This window comes from Schistocerca cancellata, chromosome 1 (genome assembly GCF_023864275.1).
Source record: "Schistocerca cancellata isolate TAMUIC-IGC-003103 chromosome 1, iqSchCanc2.1, whole genome shotgun sequence".
NCBI classification, from domain to species: Eukaryota; Metazoa; Arthropoda; class Insecta; order Orthoptera; family Acrididae; genus Schistocerca; species Schistocerca cancellata.
The window spans coordinates 532,527,256-532,551,153 of NC_064626.1; the positions used below are offsets into that span (position 1 = coordinate 532,527,256).

The 23,898-nt window shown below is 40.4% G+C and overlaps 1 protein-coding gene across 2 annotated transcripts in view; it reads left to right on the forward strand.

The window, feature by feature from the left end:
* LOC126179391 (nardilysin-like) overlaps window positions 1–23,898 on the forward strand; it is a 343,267-nt gene that overhangs the window by 174,997 nt on the left and 144,372 nt on the right. For both annotated transcript variants that reach the window (XM_049924604.1, XM_049924605.1), the window contains exon 13: window positions 2,953–3,103. In XM_049924604.1, coding sequence (XP_049780561.1) covers window positions 2,953–3,103 — 151 coding nt within the window. The remainder of the gene's footprint in view (window positions 1–2,952; window positions 3,104–23,898) is intronic.

Here is a 23,898-nt window from a genome sequence, read left to right on the forward strand (position 1 = left end):
AAACTCTTTGCCTTTACAAATGTCTGCTTGTGTCTGTGTATATGCGGATGGATATGTGTGTGTGTGCGAGTGTATACCTGTCCTTTTTTCCCCCCTAAGGTAAGTCTTTCCGCTCCCGGGATTGGAATGACTCCTTACCCTCTCCCTTAAAACCCAAATCCTTTTGTCTTTCCCTCTCCTTCCCTCTTTCCTGACGAGGCAACCGTTGGTTGCGAAAGCTAGAATTTTGTGTGTGTGTTTGTGTTTGTTTGTGTGTCTATCGACCTGCCAGCGCTTTTGTTTGGTAAGTCTCATCATTATATATATATATATAGGAAACATTCCACGAAGGAAAAATGTACCTAAAAACAAAGATGATGTGACTTACCAAATGAAAGTGCTGGCAGGTCGACAGACAGACAAACAAACACAAACATACACACAAAATTCAAGCTTTCGCAACAAACTGTTGCCTCGTCAGGAAAGAGGGAAGGAGAGGGAAAGACGAAAGGATGTGGGTTTTAAGGGAGAGGGAAAGGAGTCATTCCAGTCCCGGGAGTGGAAAGACTTACCTTAGGGGGAAAAAGGGACGGGTATACACTCGCGCACACACACACACACACATATCCATCCACACATATACAGACACAAGCAGACATATTTAAATTGGTCTTTAAATATGTCTGCTTGTGTCTGTCTGTATATGTGTGGATGGATATGTGTGTGTGTGTGCGCGAGTGTATACCCGTCCCTTTTTCCCCCTAAGGTAAATCTTTCCACTCCCGGGACTGGAATGACTCCTTACCCTCTCCCTTAAAACCCACATCCTTTCGTCTTTCCCTCTCCTTCCCTCTTTCCTGATGAGGCAACAGTTTGTTGCGAAAGCTTGAATTTTGTGTGTATGTTTGTGTTTGTTTGTCTGTCTGTCGACCTGCCAGCACTTTCATTTGGTAAGTCACATCATCTTTGTTTTATATATATATATATATATATATATATATATATATATATATATATATATAAAGAAAGATGATGAGATTTACCAAACAAAAGCGCTGGCAGGTCGATAGACACACAAACAAACACAAACATACACACAAAATTCAAGCTTTCGCAACCAACGGTTGCCTCATCAGGAAAGAGGGAAGGAGAGGGAGAGAGGAAAGGATTTGGGTTTTAAGGGAGAGGGTAAGGAGTCATTCCAATCCCGGGAGCGGAAAGACTTACCTTAGGGGGAAAAAAGGACAGGTATACACTCGCGCACACACACACACACACTCACATCCATCCGCATATACACAGACACAAGCAGACTATTGGTCTGGAAAACAATATTGTTGTAAATTTCATGCACGTAACATTACAATTGAAATGAATGAGACTTAGTCCAGATTCATTTTCTGATGCTATTAAGTGGTTAAAATTAGATAAAATGTCCAAAATTTATAATAACTGCATTTGTATCAAATCCGAATATTGCACGTCCTGTCACGGTCGCCAATTGTAGTGTTCCCTCCTCCTTCGGGGTTCTGCCGTGAAAAATATAAAATATAAAATCTGATTGGGTTTGGAATTTTGGTGGTTTCAGTTACGGATAAGGCGGACTTCGTATTATTGATTGAGATTGTGCTGTAATTTGACCGTGCATGGCAGACCGGGTCGGCAACACTACAAAAAGCGACTGTACGGAAATAGCATCAGAAACTAATTGAAATTTACCTTATAATCTTGTTAGATACGCGTTATTAATTACAATATAGTCTTCATGGCTGTCCTCGTAATTTCTCTTGTAGGACGACCCGTCTTCCACTTTTCTCCGTCTGTTGAGAACTTCTTCAAGTTGCCACTGTCATGATCAGTTTACAAATTTGATGATAACCACCTCGAATCACTATTGAAACAACCTCGCTTTGTAATGTAATTTTAATTTCCACCCAAAAGCACATTCAACACATCGCCGAAAAAATATACGTCTTTCGTATGAAGACAAGAGAGAGAGTGACATCAATTAGTTGTTAAAAAAAAAAAAAAACCTACGCAAAAGTAAAAAAGACGAACAAAATTATTTATAAAATCGGTCGCTGGCGCAGCGCTCTTCTGCGTGCGCGATTGTAAATTATATCTTTGTATTGGTGGAGGCACGGAAGTCAAAGTACCATTACACAGTACTCCTTTAACCATGGATCAGATCTTCCCAGTAGACTCTTCTCCTTCTGTGATGAAAGGTGCTGAAAGAGAATTCTGTTTTCCAATGTATCCACTACCAATCATATACAGTTCAAGACAAATACATATCAACTGTATCTGCTTGTATTCCAGTGAGACAAGAGAATGTATATCAGTGAGAGTCCATCCAGGAAATAATAATTGGTACAAATATGTTTCAACACTTGTTATCTGGCAAGTACTTCTTTGACATTGTGGAGATCAAATTCTCTCCATGCCCTTCATCTGTGTCACCAATGAGCAGACAACTCCACCCAGTGGGTATAAGCTCCTGTTCGAGGCCTGTCTCATGGATGGCACAGAATTGATAAAACTCTGATCTGCGCTCACCATTAAACACATCCCGAAAGTGGAGTGCTTCCTACTTACTTACTACCTTAACTTGCGGACATCTTTCATTGGCCAGTAGAGAGAAGGGAAGTGGGACATATCATTTCCAGAATGACGTGCCACACTTCACTTTAAAAAGCTTCATTAGTGCATATTCTCTGTTTATTTGCAAATATTCTCTGTCTGCATCATTATTCACAATGTGAATAGAAACTTTTTGTGTTACTTTCCACATTATGACCTCAATGTTTCAAATTACCAAGTCGAAAGGTTCAATCTAATTTTTTTTAAATAATGGCAATTAAAATTTTTGATTGGCCTTTCAAGTAAGTGGCAATAATGGCATTTGACTAGCCTTGTAATAATAATTAACAGTCAATTTTATGTTTTGCTGTAATAGTTCTTTGCATTTCCTAGCTATGTAATGTTGGAGTTGTTTGTGAAGATCTTCAACCGACACGTTGCAGAAGATTTGTATCCTGCTGAAGTGGTGGGAATGAAAACAGTTATTACTGCAAAGCCACGAGGAATTGTTATCAAAATTGATGGATACAGTCATAAATTGCATGTAAGTATTTACTACAGTCCTTTAATCGAATGTGAACTTGCAGGATTAGTGTCATCTGTTTTGTGTTGGAATCACACACATTTCATGGTACAGCACAAGAAAAGTTCTATAGTAAATTACTAATCCACACCTAGTGATTTGGGCCAGGCAAATTCCCAGCGGGCAAGACATTTGTAAGTGAGCATTTGCTTAGAAATTTGACCAAAGCAGTCTTAAGGGCCTAAAATCTGGACATTTATGAAAAAGTGCTTTTTAAAGTTTTTACTGCTAGACTGTGTAATTTACCAGTTAAAATAAGGGATGATATGATACTTCCGGTATTAAAAGTTAGTAAATGTTTACACTTAAATGGACATAATAGCATTCATTGCCTTTATTACCAAAAACATTAGGAAAGGAGAGAGAAGCATGGTTGGTGTTTTTTTTACTAGCATTCCAACTTGCTGCACTAAGAAAGGGCACGTGTTGCTGACAGCTGCTTGTCATTTATAATGTCCTTTTTCTGTCTACCAGTTCTTATCTCTCTCTCTCTCTCTCTCTCTCTCTCTCTCTCTCTCTCTCTCTCTCTCTCTAACATGTGGTTACCCTCCACCCTCCCCCCCCACCCCCACCCCCACCCCACCACACCACCCCACCCCACCACACACACTCTGTGTGTGTTGGAACAGCTGTGTAGTGATAGGTAGTGTAGGGGAAAAAAGTGCCCTTAGGTCATTGTTTTGTAATGCAACACACTTCATAATCCATGTCAATCTCTGAATATTACTGAAGAATGATTATTGATTGAAAAATTATTACTGAATGAATTAAACAGTTGGCATGTGTTTCTTTATGATAAATGTGTTCTTAAATGTTAAACTGTTCTCAGTATAAAAAAAAGTCCATTGTCAAATGTAGGAACATTTGAGATATACTATAGTTTTCTGTTGTGCTGATTTCTTTATCTACTTCCATATGACTGCATTGCTGTGAAGAGAAAACTGATCTCATTAAAGATGTAAAAAGTTATCTTTCTTGTCCAATTTGTTTCCCCACATTACTCTACCATAACTCTGGAGCAGCTGTTTCAACTTGGTTACTCAACCACTAAAGAAACAGTATTGCTAAACACCTTTTCCAGTACAAAATATCAGCTTACTTTTTTTTTTATAAGTGCCACTTATCAATTAATCTTTAGAATGCATAAATGCCTTTGCACTTATGAATTTTGGGCATTTGCCCAGGTATTTTACACCACTACCCACACCTATTCAAATGATTGATTTCATTGAAATTTTGCCCAACTTAAGGAGCTAGTTCAAGTCCAGGCTCAGTTGTGCACTAATATCCCACAACAGTTTAGTATTAAATGCAGCAGTCATATTATTTCATCGGGTTCTGTTATAAATATTTTACTGTATCTTAGTAGAGTTTCTTCATTAATAGACATTACTTCTTGCATCGGGATATTTATGAAGACGTTTGTGATGTCAAGAGAGACAAAGTTGCCATTTGTAGGTATTAGTACATCTCTTATTTTTTGTGTTTGAACAACATAAAAATAAAATAAGGAAAAAAATAAAAAATTCACAGAATATTATGACAAGTCAACCACAAGCTAACATCCATAAACAGGCAGTGTTCAGTCAGTGCTACATAGAGTAAACAAACTACCTTTAAGCCAAGAAAACATGCAATAGGAAATAAACATAGTGAAACAGATTGCAGTTATCAATAATTATACTGCTTCCATGGTTGACACAACTCTAGAGAAAGTGAATAACAACCCAGACACCACAGAAGAAACAGATAGAAACAAATACATATCTAGCATCCTATACATTGGCACTCTTATCACGGACGAATCCAAATATTTTCAAAAAACTCAAAACAAAAATTGGGTTTTCCACATCTAATAAACTATAATGAAAGCTAATACATAACATGTAGTGTGATCATGACCCATACTCAGACTCTGGATTATACAGAATATCACACCAAGCATGCTCCATGTTCTACCTAGGACAAACAGGCCAAGATTTCAACACCAAGTACACAGAGCACATTAAAGCCTACACACAGAGCACCAGCAACAGCCACAAATGTACAAAATACGGGAGACCCATTTGAAGAAATAGAACAAAATGTCAAAGTACTCCACCAATTAAATAAAGGGCATAAAATGGATATGTTAGAAGAGATGGAGATATATTCACATTTTAGAAAATATGAAGATAAGATATTGAACTTAAAAACTGGAAGTGAATCAGTGAATTTCTTTAGGTGCTTCAAAAGTATACGCAAATAAAAATAGTAACACACAGAAATAAACACCATTATAAAGAGATACAATCAAATTATGATTGAGTTGTTCGGTTAAATACCCTCTGTACAAAGGCATATCGTACTCTGTGAAAGACATATAACATTATCTCTGTTGACTACACCTAAAACGTCTTTGTAACTGGTTTTTAAATCTTAGTTTGTTATTCTTTATGTATGCCCCACACGGAAAATTGTGTTTGATATTAAACATTTGTGAGAGACTGTAAGTTTAAGAAATCTGTAAGTACATGTTCTTTCAAATTTTGACACCAACTACGTATATGAAGATTGATAATAAACTAAAAATTGCAGTTTTTTTTATATATAATGCAGTAAAGTCAAGAGAACAAAGCAGAACCACACAAATAAATGTGGCATGAACACAGAGAAAACGCACTTGAAAATAGAAATCATTTTCCGAAACACAATGTGTAAAATATAAATAAAAGAAAATTGTGACTGGTAGCAGAAAATTTATGTAGAAATAAACCCATTATGCAGCCCATGTCTGTCTGATTGTTCATTAGACTATAATGTGAAAATTTGAAGTACGTCAGTCTATAAGTTTTCAACATTTATGATAAGGAAAGTTGCTACTCGCGATATAGCAGAGACGCTGAGTCACAGATAGGCACAAAAAAAAAAAAAGATTTTCAGACTTAAAGCTTTCGGCCAATGGCCTTTGTCAGCAATAGACACACATACATGTGTGCGCGCGCCCACACTCACACACATGACTGCAGTCTCAGGCAACTGAAACCACATTGTGAGCAGCAGCACCAGTGCATGATGGGAGTGCCACTGGGTGGGGTAAAGGAAGAGGCTGGGGTGGGGAGGGGAAGGGATAGGATGGTGGGGATGGCGGACAGTGAAGTGCTGCAGGTTGGGCAGCTGGCAGTGGGGCGGGATAGTGGAAAAGGAGAGACATAGAGAGGAGTAGAGAGAAATAAATAAAAATAAATAAATAAGTCTGGGTGTGGTGGTGGAATGATGGCTGTGTAGTGTTGGAATGGGAGCAGGGAAGCGGCTGGATGGGTGAGGACACGAATAACGAAGGTTGAGGCTCAAATGGTTCAAATGGCTCTGAGGACTATGGGACTTAACATCTGAGGTCATCAGTCCCGTAGACTTAGAACTGCTTAAACCTAACTAACCTAAGGATGTCACACACATCCATGCCCGAGGCAGGATTGGAACCAGCGACCATAGCAGCAGCGTGTTCCGGACTGAAGTTCCTAGAACCTCTCGGCCACTACGGCCGGCAAGGTTGAGGCCAGGAGGGTTACGGGAACATAGGATGTCCTGCAGGGAAAGTTCCCACCTGCGCAATTCAGAAAAGCTGGTGTTGTTGGGAAGGATCTATATGGCACCGGCTGTGAAGCAGTCATTGAAATGAAGGATATCATGTTTGGCAGCATGTTCAGCAACAGGGTGGTCCACTTGTTTCTTGGCCACAGTTTATCGGTGGCCATTTGTGTGGACAGACAACTTGTTGGTTGTCATGCCTACATAGAATGCAGCACAGTGGTTGCAGCTTAGCTTGTAGGCCACATGACTGGTTTCACAGGTAGCCCTGCCTTTGATGGGATAAGTGCTGTTAGTGACTGGACTGGAGTAGGTGGTGGTGGGAGGATGTATGGGACAGGTCTTGTATCTAGGTCTATTACAGGGGTACGAGCCATGAGGTAAGGGATTGGGAGCTGAGGTTGTACACAACCTTCTCCTATGAAGGTATTACCTACAAACAAATCCATAGTACCACTATGGGCACCCACGTGGCACCATCGTATGCCAACCTATTCATGGGCCATCTAGAGGAATCCTTCCTAAAAACCAAGAATATTAAACCACTCATCTGGTTCAGATTCATTGATGACATCTTTGCTATCTGGATTGAAGGTGAGGACACCCTATCCACATTCCTCCAGAACCTCAACAACTTGTCCCCCATTTCCTCACCTGGTCGTACTCAATCCAACAAGCCACCTTCCTAGATGTTGACCTCCACCTGGAAGATGGCTACATCAGTACCTCCATCCATATCAAACCTACTAACCACCAGCAATATCTCCACTTCGACTGCTGCCACCCGTTACATACTAAGAAATTCCTTCTGTACAGCCTAGCCACCCAAGGTTGTCACATCTGCAGTGACGAGTGGTCTGTCTCGAAATATACCGAGGGTCTCACTGAAGCCTCCACTGACCTTAATTATCCTTCCATTCGTGGACAGAAACAAATCTCCCATGCCTTATCTTTCCAGTCTTCCACCACCTCCCAAAGCCCCACCGTCAGGCCTCAGAGGAGCATTTCCTTCATAACTCAGTACCACCCAGGACTAGAGCAACTGAATTACATTCTCCACCAGGGTTTCAATTACCTCTCGTCATGTCCTGAAGGGAAATGCCCTGCCCATTATCCTTCCCACCCCTCTCACAGTGGTATTCCACTGTCCACTGAACCTGCACAATATACTCGTCCCATCCTTACACAACCCCGGCTCCGAATCCCTTACCTCATGGCTCATACCCCTGTAATAGATGAAAGACCTGTCCCATACATCCTCCCATCACCACCTACTCCAGTCCAGTCACTAACATCACCTTTCCCATGAAAGGCAGGGCTACTTGTGAAGCCAGTCATGTGGTCTACAAGCTAAGCTGCAACCACTGTGCTGCATTCTATGAAGGCATGACAACCAACAAGCTGTCTGTCTGCATGAATGGCCACAGACAACTGTGGTCAAGAAACAAGTGGACCACCCTGTTGCTGAACCCACTGCCAAACATGATATCCTTCATTTCAATGCCTGCTTCAAAGCCTGTGCCATATGGATCCTTTCCACCAACACCGGCTTTTCTGAAATGTGCAGGTGGGAACTTTCCCTGCAATACATACTACAATTCTGTTACGCTCCTGGCCTCAACTTTCATTAGTCGCTGTCCTCACACATTCAGCCATCTTTCCACCACCACACCCAGCCTTTATTTATTTATTTTATTTATTTCTTTTTATTTATTTATCTCTGTTCCTCTCTATGTCTCTCCTTTGCCGCTATTCCCCCCCCTCCCCACCCCACCCCTCCCCTGCCCGCTGCCCAAACTGCAGCACTTCACTGTTCGCCATCCCCACTATGCTATCCCTCCCCCACCCTGTCGCCACTCACGTCATGCACTGGTGCTTCTGCTCACAGTGTGGTTTTAGTTACCTGAGACTGCAGTTGTGTGTGTGTGAGTTGTGTGTGTGTGTGTGTGAGTGTGTGTGTGTGTGTGTGTGTGTTTGCTGTTGACAAAGGCCATTGGCCGAAAGCTTTAAGTGTGAAAATCTTTTTGTTGTGCCTGTCTACGACTCATCATCTCCGCTATATGGTGATTAGCAACTTTCCTTCTCATAATATTGTTACATTCCATCCTGGATATTCCATTGTTTGATTTTCAACATTTTTGACATTTATATTTGTGGATTGTATATATTGAAAAATATACAGCTTATCAAACAGTGGAAAATCCAGTATGTAATGTGACAATATTATGAAAAGGAGAGTTGCTACTCACCATATAGCGGAGATGATGAGTCGCAGATAAGCATGAAAAAAAGACTGTCAGAAAGTAAGCTTTTGGCCAACAAGGCCTTCATTGATTGAAATAGACACACACACACACACACACACACACACACACACACACACACACAGTCTGGTTGTTGAGGCCAGACTTTGAGCAGCAGCACAATACTAACTCATCCGAACTCGTAATACGTGCACCCGCTATCAGTTACAGGCGCTGGCCACATATTGTCTGTGGCTATTCTTGTGGACAAACAGCTTGTCGGTTGTCATGCCCATGTCGAATGCAGCTTAGTGGCTGCAGCTTAGCTTGTAGTTCACATGAATGGTTTCACAGGTAGTCCTGTTCTTGTACAAGGTTGGGAGGATAGTTACAGTCTGTGAAGACCTTGGTGAGACTTGGTATATTTTGAGAGGGACTACCCGTTACGAAAGATGCAATAGCCAAGGGTGCCTAGACTGTATGAAGAGACTTCTTGGTATGGAATGAGTGGCAGCTGTTGAAGTGGATGTAGGTTTGATATGGATGGAGGTTCTGATGTGGCTGTCTTTGAGGTGGAGGTCAACATCAAGGAAGGTGGTTCGTTTGAAGCGAAGGTCAACATCAAAGAAGACAGCTTGTTGGGTTGAGTAGGACCAGGTGAAGTGAATGGGGGAGAACCTGTTGAGGTTCTGGAGGAACGTAGATAGGGTATCCTTACCCTTAATCAAGATCGTGGAGATATCATAAGTGAATCTCAACCAAGTGAGGGGTTTGAGATTCTGGGTATTTAGGAAGGATTCCTTTAGATGACCCATGAATAGGTTGGCTTAGAACGGTGCCAAGAGAGTACCTGTAGCTGTACCTGAGATTTGTTTGTAGGCAGTGCATTCAAAGGAGAAGTAATTGTGGATGTGAATATAATTGGTCATGGAGACTTGGAAGGAGGTTGTAGGTTTGGAATTCGTTGGGCATTGGTAAAGGTGGTGTACAGTAGAGAGAAGGCTATGGGCATAAGGAATGTTAGTGTGAAAGGAGGTGGAATCAATAGTGATGAGGAGGGCACCATGTGGTAAAGGAACAGGAACTGTGGAGAGTCAGTGGAGGAAATAGTTGGTATCTTTTATACAGAAGGATAGGCTGTAGGTAATAGGATGAAGGCGTTGGTCTACAAAAGCAGAGATTCTCTCAGCGGGGGCAAAGTAACCGGCCACAGAGGGGCATACTGGGAGGTTGGGTTTATGGTCTTTAGGTGACATTTAGAAGGTAGGTGTGCAGGGAGTGGAGGGATGGGCCGAAGGATTTGAGGAGAGCCTGGAGATCCTTCGGGATTTCTGGAATGGGGTCACTGTGGCAAGGTTTGTAGATGGATGAATCTGGCAGAGTCCTTCTACCAAGTAGTCCTTGTGTTCAAAACAACAGCGATGGAGCCTTTGTCAGCTGCTAGGATTATAAGGTTGGGGATGGTTTTTAGGTGGTGCATTGCAATGCTTTCTGTGAATGAAGGTTGGTTTGCATGCTGAAGAATTTGGGGAATGATGGTGAGGCAAGGTTCAAGGTTAAGAAATTCTGGAAAGATTAGAGGGAGTGATTTGGGTCAGTGTGGGTGGATCACAGTTGGATGGAGGGGTGAATTGAGTCAGGCAGGGTTCAGCGTTGGTCTCTGATTGGTAGGGCTGGTGATGAAAAAGTGAATCCACTGAAGGGACCAGGAGAAGGTCCTTTAACATGTTCTGCATGATTGAATTTGTGTGTGTGTGTGTGTGTGGGGGGGGGGGGGGGGGGCAAAAGGTGAGACCATCGGAAAGGACTGATACTTTTGTGGGGCTAAGGCTTCTGTAGGAAAGGTTAATTACTATGTTTTGTGTCTTAGGTTCTGGATTCTGTACAGTGGTTGGAGGGAGTTTTGAAGGATGGGATAAATATAGTAGCTCTGTGAGACATGGTTTGTCAGTTATGAAGGGATGTGGGAGAGGTTTGGAGGTAGCTGTAGAGATGGTGGATAGTGGAAGTCCAAGGTGGGAGTAGGAAGTGAGCAGGTTAGAGGGTTTTTTGAGGTGATGTTCTGCATGTTGCTCTAGTTTGTGGAGGACAAGAGCTTCAATGTGTAATATCGGATCCAGGAATTTGGGATTGAATAGCAGGAGAATTGTTTGGATTGACAGCAAGTATTCCAAGGTGGTTTGGGGCTGATTGATATGTCGATGAGGGTGACATTATGTGCAATGCAGGGACATTATGTGGAACTGTGTTCTGGCTAGGGACAAAGGAAATTTTCTGTATTGACGCAGGTGGTAGGAGCAAGGATCCATGGTGGAGGATAAAAATGTGTAAAAATACGTAAATAATGTAGAAAGACATCCAAAAATATTTGCAAAAGTTCACCCAAACACGTGGGAAAAATCATGAAGAGAATGAAACAGATGAAGTACAGGAAAACAAGATTAAATCAGAGCAAATAGGTCAATAGTGAAAGGCGAAAACCAACTGAAATTGGCATGAAGACACATTGCGATCAAAGAAAAAATAAATGAAAAGATTGTAAAGTGGGTTGCAGGCCTGTGTGTGGATAAGTGGGAAGAAGGGGGCAGCAGATGTGATTAGATTAGGTGAAGTTAGTAGGTGCGAACTGGAATAGAGAGGAGAAGTGAAATACGAGTTCTTGTGGGACAGGTAGGTACAGGAAATAACACTTGAAACTATGCAAAAGTGATAAATCTGAAGGTCTAGGAGTAGTGATATAGGTGGGACTAATGTGAAATGAGAAATACTGCACCAACAATCAGCAAGGTCATGTAGCCAGGTGTTGTGAGTGGCCGAGACAGTTGATACACTGTGGCTCGAAGTAGAGCGAGCAGTGTGGTTTATAAGGTGACATATGAAACATGGGAAAGAAGAGAAAGAAGGATGGACACTGAATGTAGTAATGCATGGGAAAAAAGGAAAACAGCACCGAATAAAAGAAAAGCTGTTAGCCATAATCAAACAATGGAAAATCCGGGACTGTAACATATTGTGTAAAAATTTGAAGCAAATCAGTGACGTATGTTCAGAGATTTTTAGTAACTACATTGAACGACGATGTATTTTTATATAATAGTGTAGGTTATATTATCCGTGTATTACATAACATCTGTGTTGCTCAACTTTCATTACTTCACAGTTTTGGTCTTTTCTTATCTTTTTCTGTTTCTCCCAGTACTCCCCCCCCCCCCCCCCCTCTCTCTCTCTCTCTCAAACACACACACACACACACACACACACACACACACACACACACACACACACACACTACTATTCACTGAACAATCCTCAGATTTCAATTTTTTCCACAGTGACATCTATCACTGCAAACAGTCAGATATGTGTAATACAACCTGATTGTATCAACTTTGTTTTGCAGACATCGGGAACTTGTTTTAAAAACTCTATTTAATTTATCAAATGCATTCGGTATCACTTCTCACATCCACTTGAAGATTTTTTTCAATCTGGCTTTTATGATGAATTGTTTCATTGTTGAAATTTGGAGTAGAACAGATATTTATTATTTGAGCTACATTTCCTTTTCAGTACAGAAAAATATTTCCATTAAATCATTTTTTAGTAAAAAAACTAATTTTTGCACAAAAAAATTATAGGGCAGGAAGATTCAACAAACATCTGTAACTTTATTTTCATTTGGTAGCATTTATATTTGGTAAAGTTGCATCTATTTGTGGTGAAATTTTATATAACTTTTTTTTTTTTTGTGTAAATGATGTGACATCCAAATTTGAAAGGTTGTTCTGTTAGGCGCCTGAAGATGAAGACTTAGTGCTTCGAAATTTACTGTTAAAAAAAAGAAAAGTGGTGATTGGGGATCTCTGTAATTGAAATGTTCGCTTTTGTAAAAACTTCAACAATTTTTTAATAGTCTTTGTTTGTTCTCTCCTTTTGGCTGCATTTAAGCTTTCAACAAATGATTGTTTCTGTTCGTTTTCCCACCAGTGAGCTGAGTGGTCACCTGAGTTAAAGTCTTTTTCAACATTATTTTTTTTTCTCACCTAACGTGATAATTTCAAAATCTGCAGAATATTGTTTTCTACCTTGTATGGGCATTCATAGCTATACGACCCATAGTTGAGAATGCTATAGTTAGAAATGACAAAGTACTTAGCATAGAAATAGAATAAAAAATACACTAGGCACTTGCTAATTTGACCGTTCCTTACACATATGAGTGTATCAGACTGTTGACAGTGTCTTAAATTTATTGTAAACGCATAGGGATTATACTTCATTAAATCCAAAGATACATTCATTTTTATAGAAAACTTAGTCCTTGAATGCGTACATGGACAGTAGTATCACTCACTATGAAATATGTCCCAAATTTTTAGTTGTCTCAGTGATGGCATGCAACAGCCAGTATGTTCTGTCGCACAGTGCCTTTACAAGCATTGAATTGGTACTGCATGTACACAGTTGTTGCATAACACTTCAGGAAGATGCCTGCAGCTTCAGCACTAGCAGTGTCACACACCTTCATGTTATCTCTTCTTGTGTCCTCTTCTTCGTCACTTTCATCATAACTTTCCTATACACTTTTGATTATTCTTTGTCTGTTAACATGTGGTTATAAATAGTTGCTGGTTCAGCAGTGCACTCAGTGGCATTGGCTTTTAGCAGTGGCATTGGCTTTAAGCGAAGAACCTTAGTTCAGTTTTTCTCTAATTGTGAGTTTCTGTTTGAGGTCTAGCATGAAGAGTTTTATTTTAGAAGCCATAATACTGAACCATAAAGAAAGCCACAGTTTCAGACATAGTGCAGTATTCTTTAACATTATAACTAACACACACCAATATTTATACATGAAAATTCACTATTGTATGCAACATTTCTGCTTAAGCAGCTAGAAACTGGATGTGTGCTGCATTACTGAGAAGCTAGACTACTGAGAGCTGGATTAGTGAAAGTCTAGTGTAACTCTGTTGTTGCTATAGGGGAAGATTTTCAACATGGTCGAAATATGTTAACAGGTTTTATTTTCTTGCCAATATGGTGTAGAGTGTGGCCACCATAAACTGACAGTAGGCCACAGTTGTAAACAAACTAGAATTATGATGCCCCCCCCCCCTCTCTCTCTCTCTCTCTCTCTCTCTCTCATAGTAGCAGCCTGCAGCAGTATTCTCCCTTTCTGCAAAAGCAGAAATGACACGTGGCCATAGGGATTAACAGTCCCTTTTAATGTTGCAAGGGTCATAATTGAACTCTGTGATGGACTAATCTTGTCTCTTCATTCATTTCAAGATAAGAAAAGTTAAAATGAACAGTGCACAACAAAAAGTATTCGGTAACACTTACCACGCAGTTGCTTGCTGAAGTTGCTAGTGTAGTAAATGAGAGGTAGTGCAGGACTGACCTCTATCAGCATTTGACGCAACCACAGTTCAAAACTCCCTCCACCTAAAACTTCAATGTTAAATGTGTCCACATTATACCAACTTTACAACTTTATCTAGCAGACAGATACACACTTTTCTTTATTCTAAGATGCAGGGCTCCATATCCAAGTCCTATGTGAGTCTTAAACCTACTGTTGCATGCCAGCCTTGTATATGGAGTAAAGCCCCAGAGCGAAGCTATTTCGGTACATTACAGCAATGTGGACATGAGCCAGTCACAAAGAAAACATCTTGCTTCTGAGATTGGGTCAGGACGAAACACAACATCAGTGTTTCTGGTGAGCCAGGCAGCAGACTTCAGCAGAATGTAGTGGGTCAGAACAACCAAACAGGATCACACCATCTTTGTTATGTGCCGAAAGAAAGGTATAAAGAGCTTTTATGAACCAGTTCTGTACTATACCAAACTCGTTAAGAAAGCAAGGTGTAAGGAAAACCACTGGTACCTTCATAATGGCAAGCTGTATGCAGTCAGATGAGTGATATCAGGTAAATGTTAGCCACTACTTTGCTCCATAAACTACCCCAGCAGTTTAGCCCAGTTTTTGTCTCAGTAGGTGCCATGATTTGTTTACTTAGGTGTCGTGCATCGTCACTGGCAGGGTGCAGATGAGTAAGTGTGTCCCTTCCCTACTCCCTCATTATTACTACTTCTCTCCTTCCTACCACTCCTCTTGGCTTTGCTGTCAGTGCTGCCACCACTTCTTGCCACTAGCCTAGCAGCTGCTGACAAAGAGACGGGGATGTATGAAGAATGGTTTGTTTGGATCTGATTTTCAGGGACTGTAGATGCAACGGCTATAGAGAGCAGTCATGTGTGCATGAATTGTGTCTGAGTGATTGTGTAAATGTGCGATGTGCTCTCGTTTTCGGACAAGAGCTATGGCTGAAAATTTAGTTGCGAGAGTGTGATTGTCTTTTCTATGTACCTGTCTGTGGCTTAGCAATCATCTCTAATATTCTCATTATTATTGATTCTCAGAGTATTTGAACAAATTATCTGTTGCATGGATTGATCACCATGGGCTCATTTCATCATCATGATGCCTGTGGCTCATGAATAGCTGGCCACCCAAGTGAATTTCTGCGATGGGCCAAAATCGCAGGCTGTTTCTATGTGTATCTGTAATGGATTGGGCCTGCTGATTGGAAGTTATTTGGTTTCCACTAATGTGCAGGCCTTACCTGTCAGATCTACTCTTACTGATCTGCCTGCAGGCCAAATCTGTTTGTGTGTGATGTAATGAAACGGATTTTCATGTTTTACCTGTGGACCCAGGACTGTGGTACTCTCAGCAGGCCAGAAGCCATTTACGATGGATTTCAGGAATTGTGACTGTCTCACTGCAAGTACGTTGTACAGTTTGGAGTTTTATAGACATTTTATTCGTTCTAGGAATTTTGACACTTCAAAATTAGTTAGAAAGTATGGACAATAAGAAGAAGAAAGTTGTGTCAGTCGCTGGCAGTTCGTACGCTATGCACTCATATATTTCTAAAGAAAAATCACAAAATACCTGTAAAATGAATATAACCCAATGGGTAATAACCGACAGTGACAAACATAATAGGACCAAGATTTTATTGGTGGTCACCTACATTATTGGTTTACACAATTCTTCCTTGCCTTATCCATTTCTTTCAAGAGGCCTACTTTTTTGTGAGGTTAGTTCTGAAATCAGTGAAGGTATTTTAAATCTGTCTTATGACTTCAAGGCATTGCGAATTTTTGTCACCAAATGGGTTTCATTTTATTCAAATAAAATAATGTCAGTGGTCTTAATGAAACACACATACCATTTGGCTTGCTTAATCAATCTAAAAACAGTTCATTCAAAAGATGTTGACATTAGTAAATAAGATTTTTGCTCAGGAATAGCATCTTTTTTTTTTTTTTGTTGCTCTATTGTTGCTTGTACTGTAGCTGCAAAGACAGATTGTCAACTTACGTCTTAACTTACCCTGAGATCTCAAAATTTTTCAGGGCAAAATGCTGAAACTTGTCTGGAAATCAGGGAAATATTGGGGAATTTCACTTGGGGAAACTTGGGGCAACCCTGATGATGGTGATTGCACTTGATTCCCTGATTGCAGCGAAGTGATATCTGGCGCAAGTCTGTTGTAGATTTCTTGCATACTGTGGACAACAGCCACTACTGGAAGAGATGGCGACCCCGCCATAATCACCAGTCACAAAGTTCAGCACCACAATCTGCCTCTTTCGTAGATGGGAGGACTTAGAATTCTTTCCCACTAGGATCAGGACATCTCAGCATTTCTCACATTCCTGCAGACTGAGTAGGACCTACCTGGATGGCAGGCCAGTATCATCAAACCTCATGGCAACACGGCAGCTGTCATCACTGTACAACGGGTGACAAAGTAGGGTGGTGAGCAGAAGGGGACAGAGCACCTCCCAAGATGGCATGTGTAAGTTCAGTTCACACACCACCATCACTCACTGCCATTACTTCATAGATAAAGCCAATGCAGGGAGCACTGCAAGCGGCATACCACCAGTGCAGCAACTGGCTGGAACAAAGTGTGTGGTGTCAGGTGTTTTGAGCGAGCTGAAGGTCGCGTATGACATGATTCCTCAGTGGGCATTGACATACTATTCCAAACACAAGTCAAGACGCTACCTGCATTTTTATGGAAATAAATGGCTACCAACGATCACAGGTCACTACCATCTTTCTGAGGAAAACTGGCAAGGAGCGAACTGGGAGTGTGTCTTCTGGCACTGAACCAATCTTCTTACGCTCTCCCAATAGTCGTCTCTTGCAAAATGTTTCTCAGGGGAAGTGGTCATGGTTCTGATGTTGCAGCATCTGCATCAGAAGGCTGTACGAAGCATTTTGTACAGAGCTATACCAGTTAGGACAATTCTGGGGTGAGTTACCGAAAAGCTTTGTTTCTCACAAAAGTATGTCTTGGTGGTGACCATGTCCAGAGCAAGACAGTGAGTTAAGAGTTTCTTTTTGCAAAGCCTAGTACCTGAATTTAAGACGAATTATGGTAAAGTTTATTTTCTACTCATAGATTGTAATGTTTGTAATTTGTCTAGGCACAGAGTGCCTTGTGATGCATTTGTTCCCATAATACATTCCACTTGCAATATGATCATGCAAAAGAGATCTTATTTAAGTGTCATTGGGTTTCAGTGTGATAAAATAATATGTAAATGTTCATACTCATTATAATGTATATTGTGTGGTGTATAAGGCTATTTGTGATAGGAAAGGAAACTGCACAAATATGGTGCAAAAATGAGCAGCTACTATAGCGGACATGGCATCAGCTCTAACAGAACAGGTTGAATTATTAAAAGAACAGAATGAGCAAATGCCACTGGCAGTATTGATCCATGGATCTTGTAGCTGCTATTCTTATTTTCCTTTTTTCTAGCAAAACATTTGAGGATGTCATTATTTTTATTCAGAGTGTGTTATCCACATTTATCTTATGCAACAGGTCTGCACAAACATCACTGTAGATGGCCAAATTGAGCTTGTCAGGTGATGCTAAGATATACATCATGTACCGTGAGGTTTTACGTAAAGTAAACACATTAACAGAGTTGGCAAATGGTTTAAAGCAACGGTATAGAAAACAAAATAGTGCTTGTTTCTTTTGAGAGAAGTTAAGTACTTGGAAACAACTGCCAAATGAGACTGTTGAAGCATTTTTGGACAGGACACGCAAGTTGAGTGCCCAAACTTATGAGTTGACTTACAAACCTGCGGCTGATGCAGTTTGATTGAGAGAGGCTGAGGATAGGGTCTGGTATGTGCTTGTAAGAGGGATTTCTCCAGAATTTTCTCCCAGAGAGAAAATGGAAAATCCATAAGATGTAACAGCAGCACTGCAGGTAGCTCATTATCTGCAAGATAGATAATGCTACTAAGTCTCTGAAGATCAGGAAATGTTTATGTCAAACAGAGAATATTATCGCTGCAGAAGAAAGGGTCACTTTAAAGCACGGTGTTGCCAACTGTAATGTTTTAATTGTCAATGGATTGGTCATAAGGAACAAGAGCATAGTTCAAAGAAACCGGGTATTTATAATGGGAAAAGGAAATCATTAAACAACAAAGGGAATCTTCTTTCCATCGAGAAGTGTTTCCGTTAAATAAAAGTGCATTCAGCGTGCATGCAGAGACAGATTGATTGTTGATGGCTTGTTTGAAAGGGAAACAATAAGAATTTTTGGTAGACGCGGTGGCACACATATTAGTTGTCAATCTGGAACTCGTGGATAAGAGTAGATTACAAGAGTCAAGCTGTAGGTTGCTCGCAATAGGTGGCAATGCAATTCATTCAGTCGGAACAATATGTCTCCATTTTAAAATAGGAAACACAAGGTTTCATGAGCAAATGGAAGTGTTGCCACTTGTGGGACAAGGTGTCGCTGCGATACTTGGGTTAGATTTTGTGGTTAGGCATTGTGCTAGAATCAACCTTGAGCAATGGACAATTGAACTCGATGGTAGGTTATTTCTGTTGGGTATAACAGTTGCAAATGTTTCTACATCACAGGATGCATCCACGGCAAAAGTGGCATTGAACAAAATGTTTATAAGTACATTAAAAGCTCTTTTGCATGATATAGTACCAGCAGGTACAGTAAAACTAATCTGGGTTCCAGTAAATAGCAACAGTCCACAGGGTATAGTATGTTCGGTAGAACCACTGACGAGTAATGACCTGCTTGATAAGCAACATTGTTTTGTACATAGATGTATAGTGCATAAAAGCGATATTAATGGTCAGGTTATGGTGCCGATAAGTCTGGATAATTTTGGGGGAGATGAAGTGAGTCTTCCAAAGGGGTTGCTGGTAGCCTTGTTAGAGGTTCTCGAAGAGAAAGATATTGAGGGTTCTGAGGTACAAGGTACAACAGAGCGAACTGTCGACATACTGCATTGCAAGAAAAAGTTAAACACCTTCAGGGTGAAGATGGGTCATCAATGGAATCTGTGTTAATACAATATAAAGATTTGTTCAATCCTCAGGAAGTATTACCTGCTTCACCAAACAGCATGGAATACCAACAGGCAACCATCCCCTAGAATTTAGAAAACAGTATTGCGTACCTAAGCATTTACAGCCTTTAGTAGAGGAAATGGTGAATTATCAGTTATCAGATGGGATTATAGAAAGTAGTGACGTCCATGGTCGGCAAATATCGTGATGGTGGGTATTAAGTCAACAGAAGGAACAAAGAAATGCCAGTTTTGTTACAAATATAGATGCTTAAATGAAAAAACAGCAACAGATGTGTACCCGATTCCTAATATTACTGACACATTAGATAATTTTGGTTAGTGCAAGTTCTTTTTAACCCTAGATTTAAGAAGTGGATATCATCAAATAGAGGTATACCCTGTGGTTAGACCTATAACACCATTCACAACAACTTCTAGTCACTACCAACATTGCAGGATCCTTTTTGGGCTGAAAAACGCACCACCTACATTTCAGTGTTTATTAGTTGGAGTCCTCAGAAGTTTAAAACCAAACAAATGCATGGTGTATCTTGTCAATATAATTATATTTGCAAAAACCCCAGAAGAGTATGTTCAACATTTGGAGATGATATTTGACATGGTGAGAAAGGCTCAACTTATGCTTAACATTGATAAATGTCACTTTGCACAATCACAAGTAAACTATTTGGAACATATAATAAGTCAAGATTGAGTAAGAACTGATTCACACCTTACATCAGCAATACATGACATTCTGGCCCCTCAAACAATTAAACAATTACAATCTTTCTCTGGATTAGCAAACTACTATAGAAAATTCGTGAAGGGGTTTGCTGAAATGGGACACCCACTAACGAAATTAGTGTGGAAAGTTATTACATTTAGCTGGACAACTGAGTGTCAGACAGTATTTCAAAATTTAAAAGTTATATTAACTTCAGATCTAGTTATGATTTTTCCATATTTCACTAAAGAATTCTTATTGTCATGTGATGAAAGTGGTACAGCTTTGTGAGTGGTTTTACGGCAAATCATTGGTTGGAGAGAACACCCAGGTGCATAAGCATCTCACCAGCTTAATATGACCGAACGAAATTATTCTTCCAACAAAAAGGAGATGTTAGCATTAATATACAGTATTTCTAATTTTAGATATTCACAGTGATTACTGATCATGCAGCTTTAAAATGGCTTCTAGCTCTAAAAGATCCTTCAAGTTGTCTAACTAGGTGCACTTTGAAACTAAGTGAATTTCAATACCATGTGAGTCACATACCAGGTGTTAAACACACAAATGCAGACCCACTTAGTAGGAAGACTGGGCTATTGCAAGTCTCTGGATTTAATCTAAGAGATCTGAAGAAAGCACAAGCAAATGACGAAGGTTGTCAAGTTCATTGCAAACAGCCACAGTTTATCATACAAGATGTGGTTTTGTATAGGTCAACCAAGTGTGGACTGCATGTTGTAGTTCCAGCAGCTGTGTGGACAGAAGTACTACAGCAAGCACATGATCATATGTTATTGGGTCGTGGGGGGTAAGAGAACAATGGATAAAATAGTAGCAGAAAGGTCCTGCTTGAGAATTAGATGTGCTGATGTTCAACAGTAAGTCAAAAACTGTGTTCCGTGTGCATAATGTGCTTATTTATGTCATCAAAAGATACAATTACAAAGACTAAAAGTCCAAATGATAGGAGCAGATATTTTGGGTCCGTTTTACAGGAGTGAATCATAACAAGTATATATTAACAATTATTGATCACTTCTCAAGGTATCTGGTAAGATCAGAAAGCAAGCACACAGTAGCTCACACTATGGTAAATCATTGGATTCTTAAATTTGGGGTGCCACAAATGATTATTACAGACCAGGAGACAAATTTCATATCCAATCTCATTAAGCAGTTGTGTCGCTTACTGAACGTGAAGAAATTACAGGCAAGTCCATTCCACCCACGGACATATGGTTATACAGAAAGAGTTCATTGGATTATATCTAAGATCCTAAGCATTACATGAATTCTCAACACCTAGACTGAGACATATATTTAGATTTTGTAATTTGTTCCCATAATTCAAAAACTCATACAGGAGCAGGGTTATCACCTTACAAGGTCGTATATAGATGAAAAATATCTTCTCCATGTGATTCAGCCGAAGTAGGGAAAAGAAGGTGTACACATAAAGGTATTTGCAAAAACTCTAAAGCAAGTCTGGCAAAAGATAAAACGGACTAACGCAAAAGAGCTAGAATGTCAAGAATGTGTGGGGTTAAGTAAGAGGAATTTACAACAGTATTGGGTAGGTCAGTGGGCATTATTGCAAACTGGTCATTATTGCAAACTGGGAATTATTGCAAATCCTTATGCTCTCAAGGGTAAGACAAAAAAGTTTTTGATGAAGTTTCAGGGTCCTTACCAGATGGTTGAGGTAAAGTTGTCTGTAAATGTAAGTTATATAGATGAACTTCAGTAGTTACCTTTTCAAGGGCCTTAGATTTCTTTCCTCAAGTACCAGCAGAGGTAGCATATATTAGAATCAAAAAGCAAAAGAGTAAAGAAATGCCGGTCGGGGTGGCCGAACGGTTCTAGGCGCTACAGTCTGGAATCGCGCGACCGCTACGGTCGCAGGTTCGAATCCTGCCTCGGGCATGGATGTGTGTGATGTCCTTAGGTTACTTAGGTTTAAGTAGTCCTAAGTTCTAGGAGACTGATGACCTCAGAAGTTAAGTCCCATAGTGCTCAGAGCCATTTTAACCAGTAAAGAAGTACCACAGACTGGGCCATACAGGTTGAGGTCAAGTAATATATAGTTGTGGATGTGGAGATGCATAGGTAACAGTAGGATTTTTCCTTTTTTTTCATTGATTCATGCAATTTACATAGGAATATAGGTATTTTTATTGTATTCCCAGTTTTTTCTAAGGAGGGAGGGAGTACATACAAATTATTTCTTCTAGGTGAAGGCGAGAGTGACGCCTATATGAAGTATAGCGGGTGTTATGACTTTGCTCATCATTAGAGCAGAAGGAATTGTCAGTCAGCTTTTACAGAATCTAGTTTTGTTCATGCAGCAGCCGGATGAAGTCCTCACGAATCACAGGTGGTTGTTGAGACTGACATTCAACATGTGGGAGGTAATGGACAAAGTGAGGAGACTGCAAGATATATCTTTAGAAGTACTAAAGGAAATGAAATGGAGCACCATGATAGGGGATATGCGAAATGAATTTTATGAACTTGGGTTCTCCTATGATAAGCTGAGAACAGTTGCGGCAAGCGACAGGTACAGTACCATATTCTCTTGTACAAAAGAACAGGGGACAGCTGAATGCCGGAGGGAAACTACTAAAAACAGTGTTAGGTGCATCAGATAGTGATGATATTTCAAGTTTGAATAGGACAATAGGCCAAGTGCAAGAAGTAGCAAGGCGTACAGAAACAGTAATGGATTGGCGTATGATGCAAATTATATGTATGGAGCAAGGATTGTTAAACATAACTAAAGGATTGCATAAATTAACAGTGGAATTACAGCAGTATGCTAATGACACAATTATTACCATAAATAAGGATTTAGGTATAATATAGCCTCATCTGGAAACAACAAAGTAGGCACAGCTAGGCTAATGAGAAAATTAGCAAACAATGTAAGTGATGCTAGAATAGAACTAGAGAAAATTCAAGAAGCTATCCACCGTAGTGCACATAAACAATGAAGCACTGCAATGCTAGCACCTTACATTTTTTGCAACAGCTATTGCATGTGAAAAAGGATTATTTATTACATGTCTTCACATGTTCTATAGTTAGTTGTTAAGTTAACAATATTATGAAAAGGAAAGTTGCTACTAACCATATACCAGAGACACTGAGTCGCAGATGGGCACAATAAAAAGACTGTCACAAAATAAACGTCCGGACACACACACACACACACACACACACACACACACACACACACACACACACACAAAATCACACAAATGGCAACTCAGATGCACATGACTGCAGTCTCTTGCATCAGTGCATGATGAGAGTGGCAACTGGGTGGGGATAAGGAGGAGGGAGGCTGGGGCGGGGAAGGGGAGGGATAGCAGGGTATTGGTTGGGGACAGTGAAATGCTGCTGAGGTCCATGCAGGGACGAGGTGAAGAGAGGGTAGGGCAGCTAGGTGTAGTCAGGAGGTTAGACAGTGGGCAGGGGAGAGGTGGGAGAGGGGGCCTAGCTGAAAAGGAGAAAAGTAAAAAGACTGGGTGCATTGGTGGAATGAGGGCTGTGTAGTGCTGGAATTGGAACAGTGAAGGGGCTAGAAGGGTGAGGATGAAGACTAACGGAGGTTGAGGCCAGAAGGATTGAGGGAATGTAGGATATATCGCAGGGAGAGTTCCCACTTGCGCAGTTCAGAAAAGCTAGTGTTGGTAGGAAAGATCTATATGGCACAGGCCTTGAAACAGTCATTGAAATAAAGTATGTCGTGTTGGACATCATGCTCAGCAACAGGGTG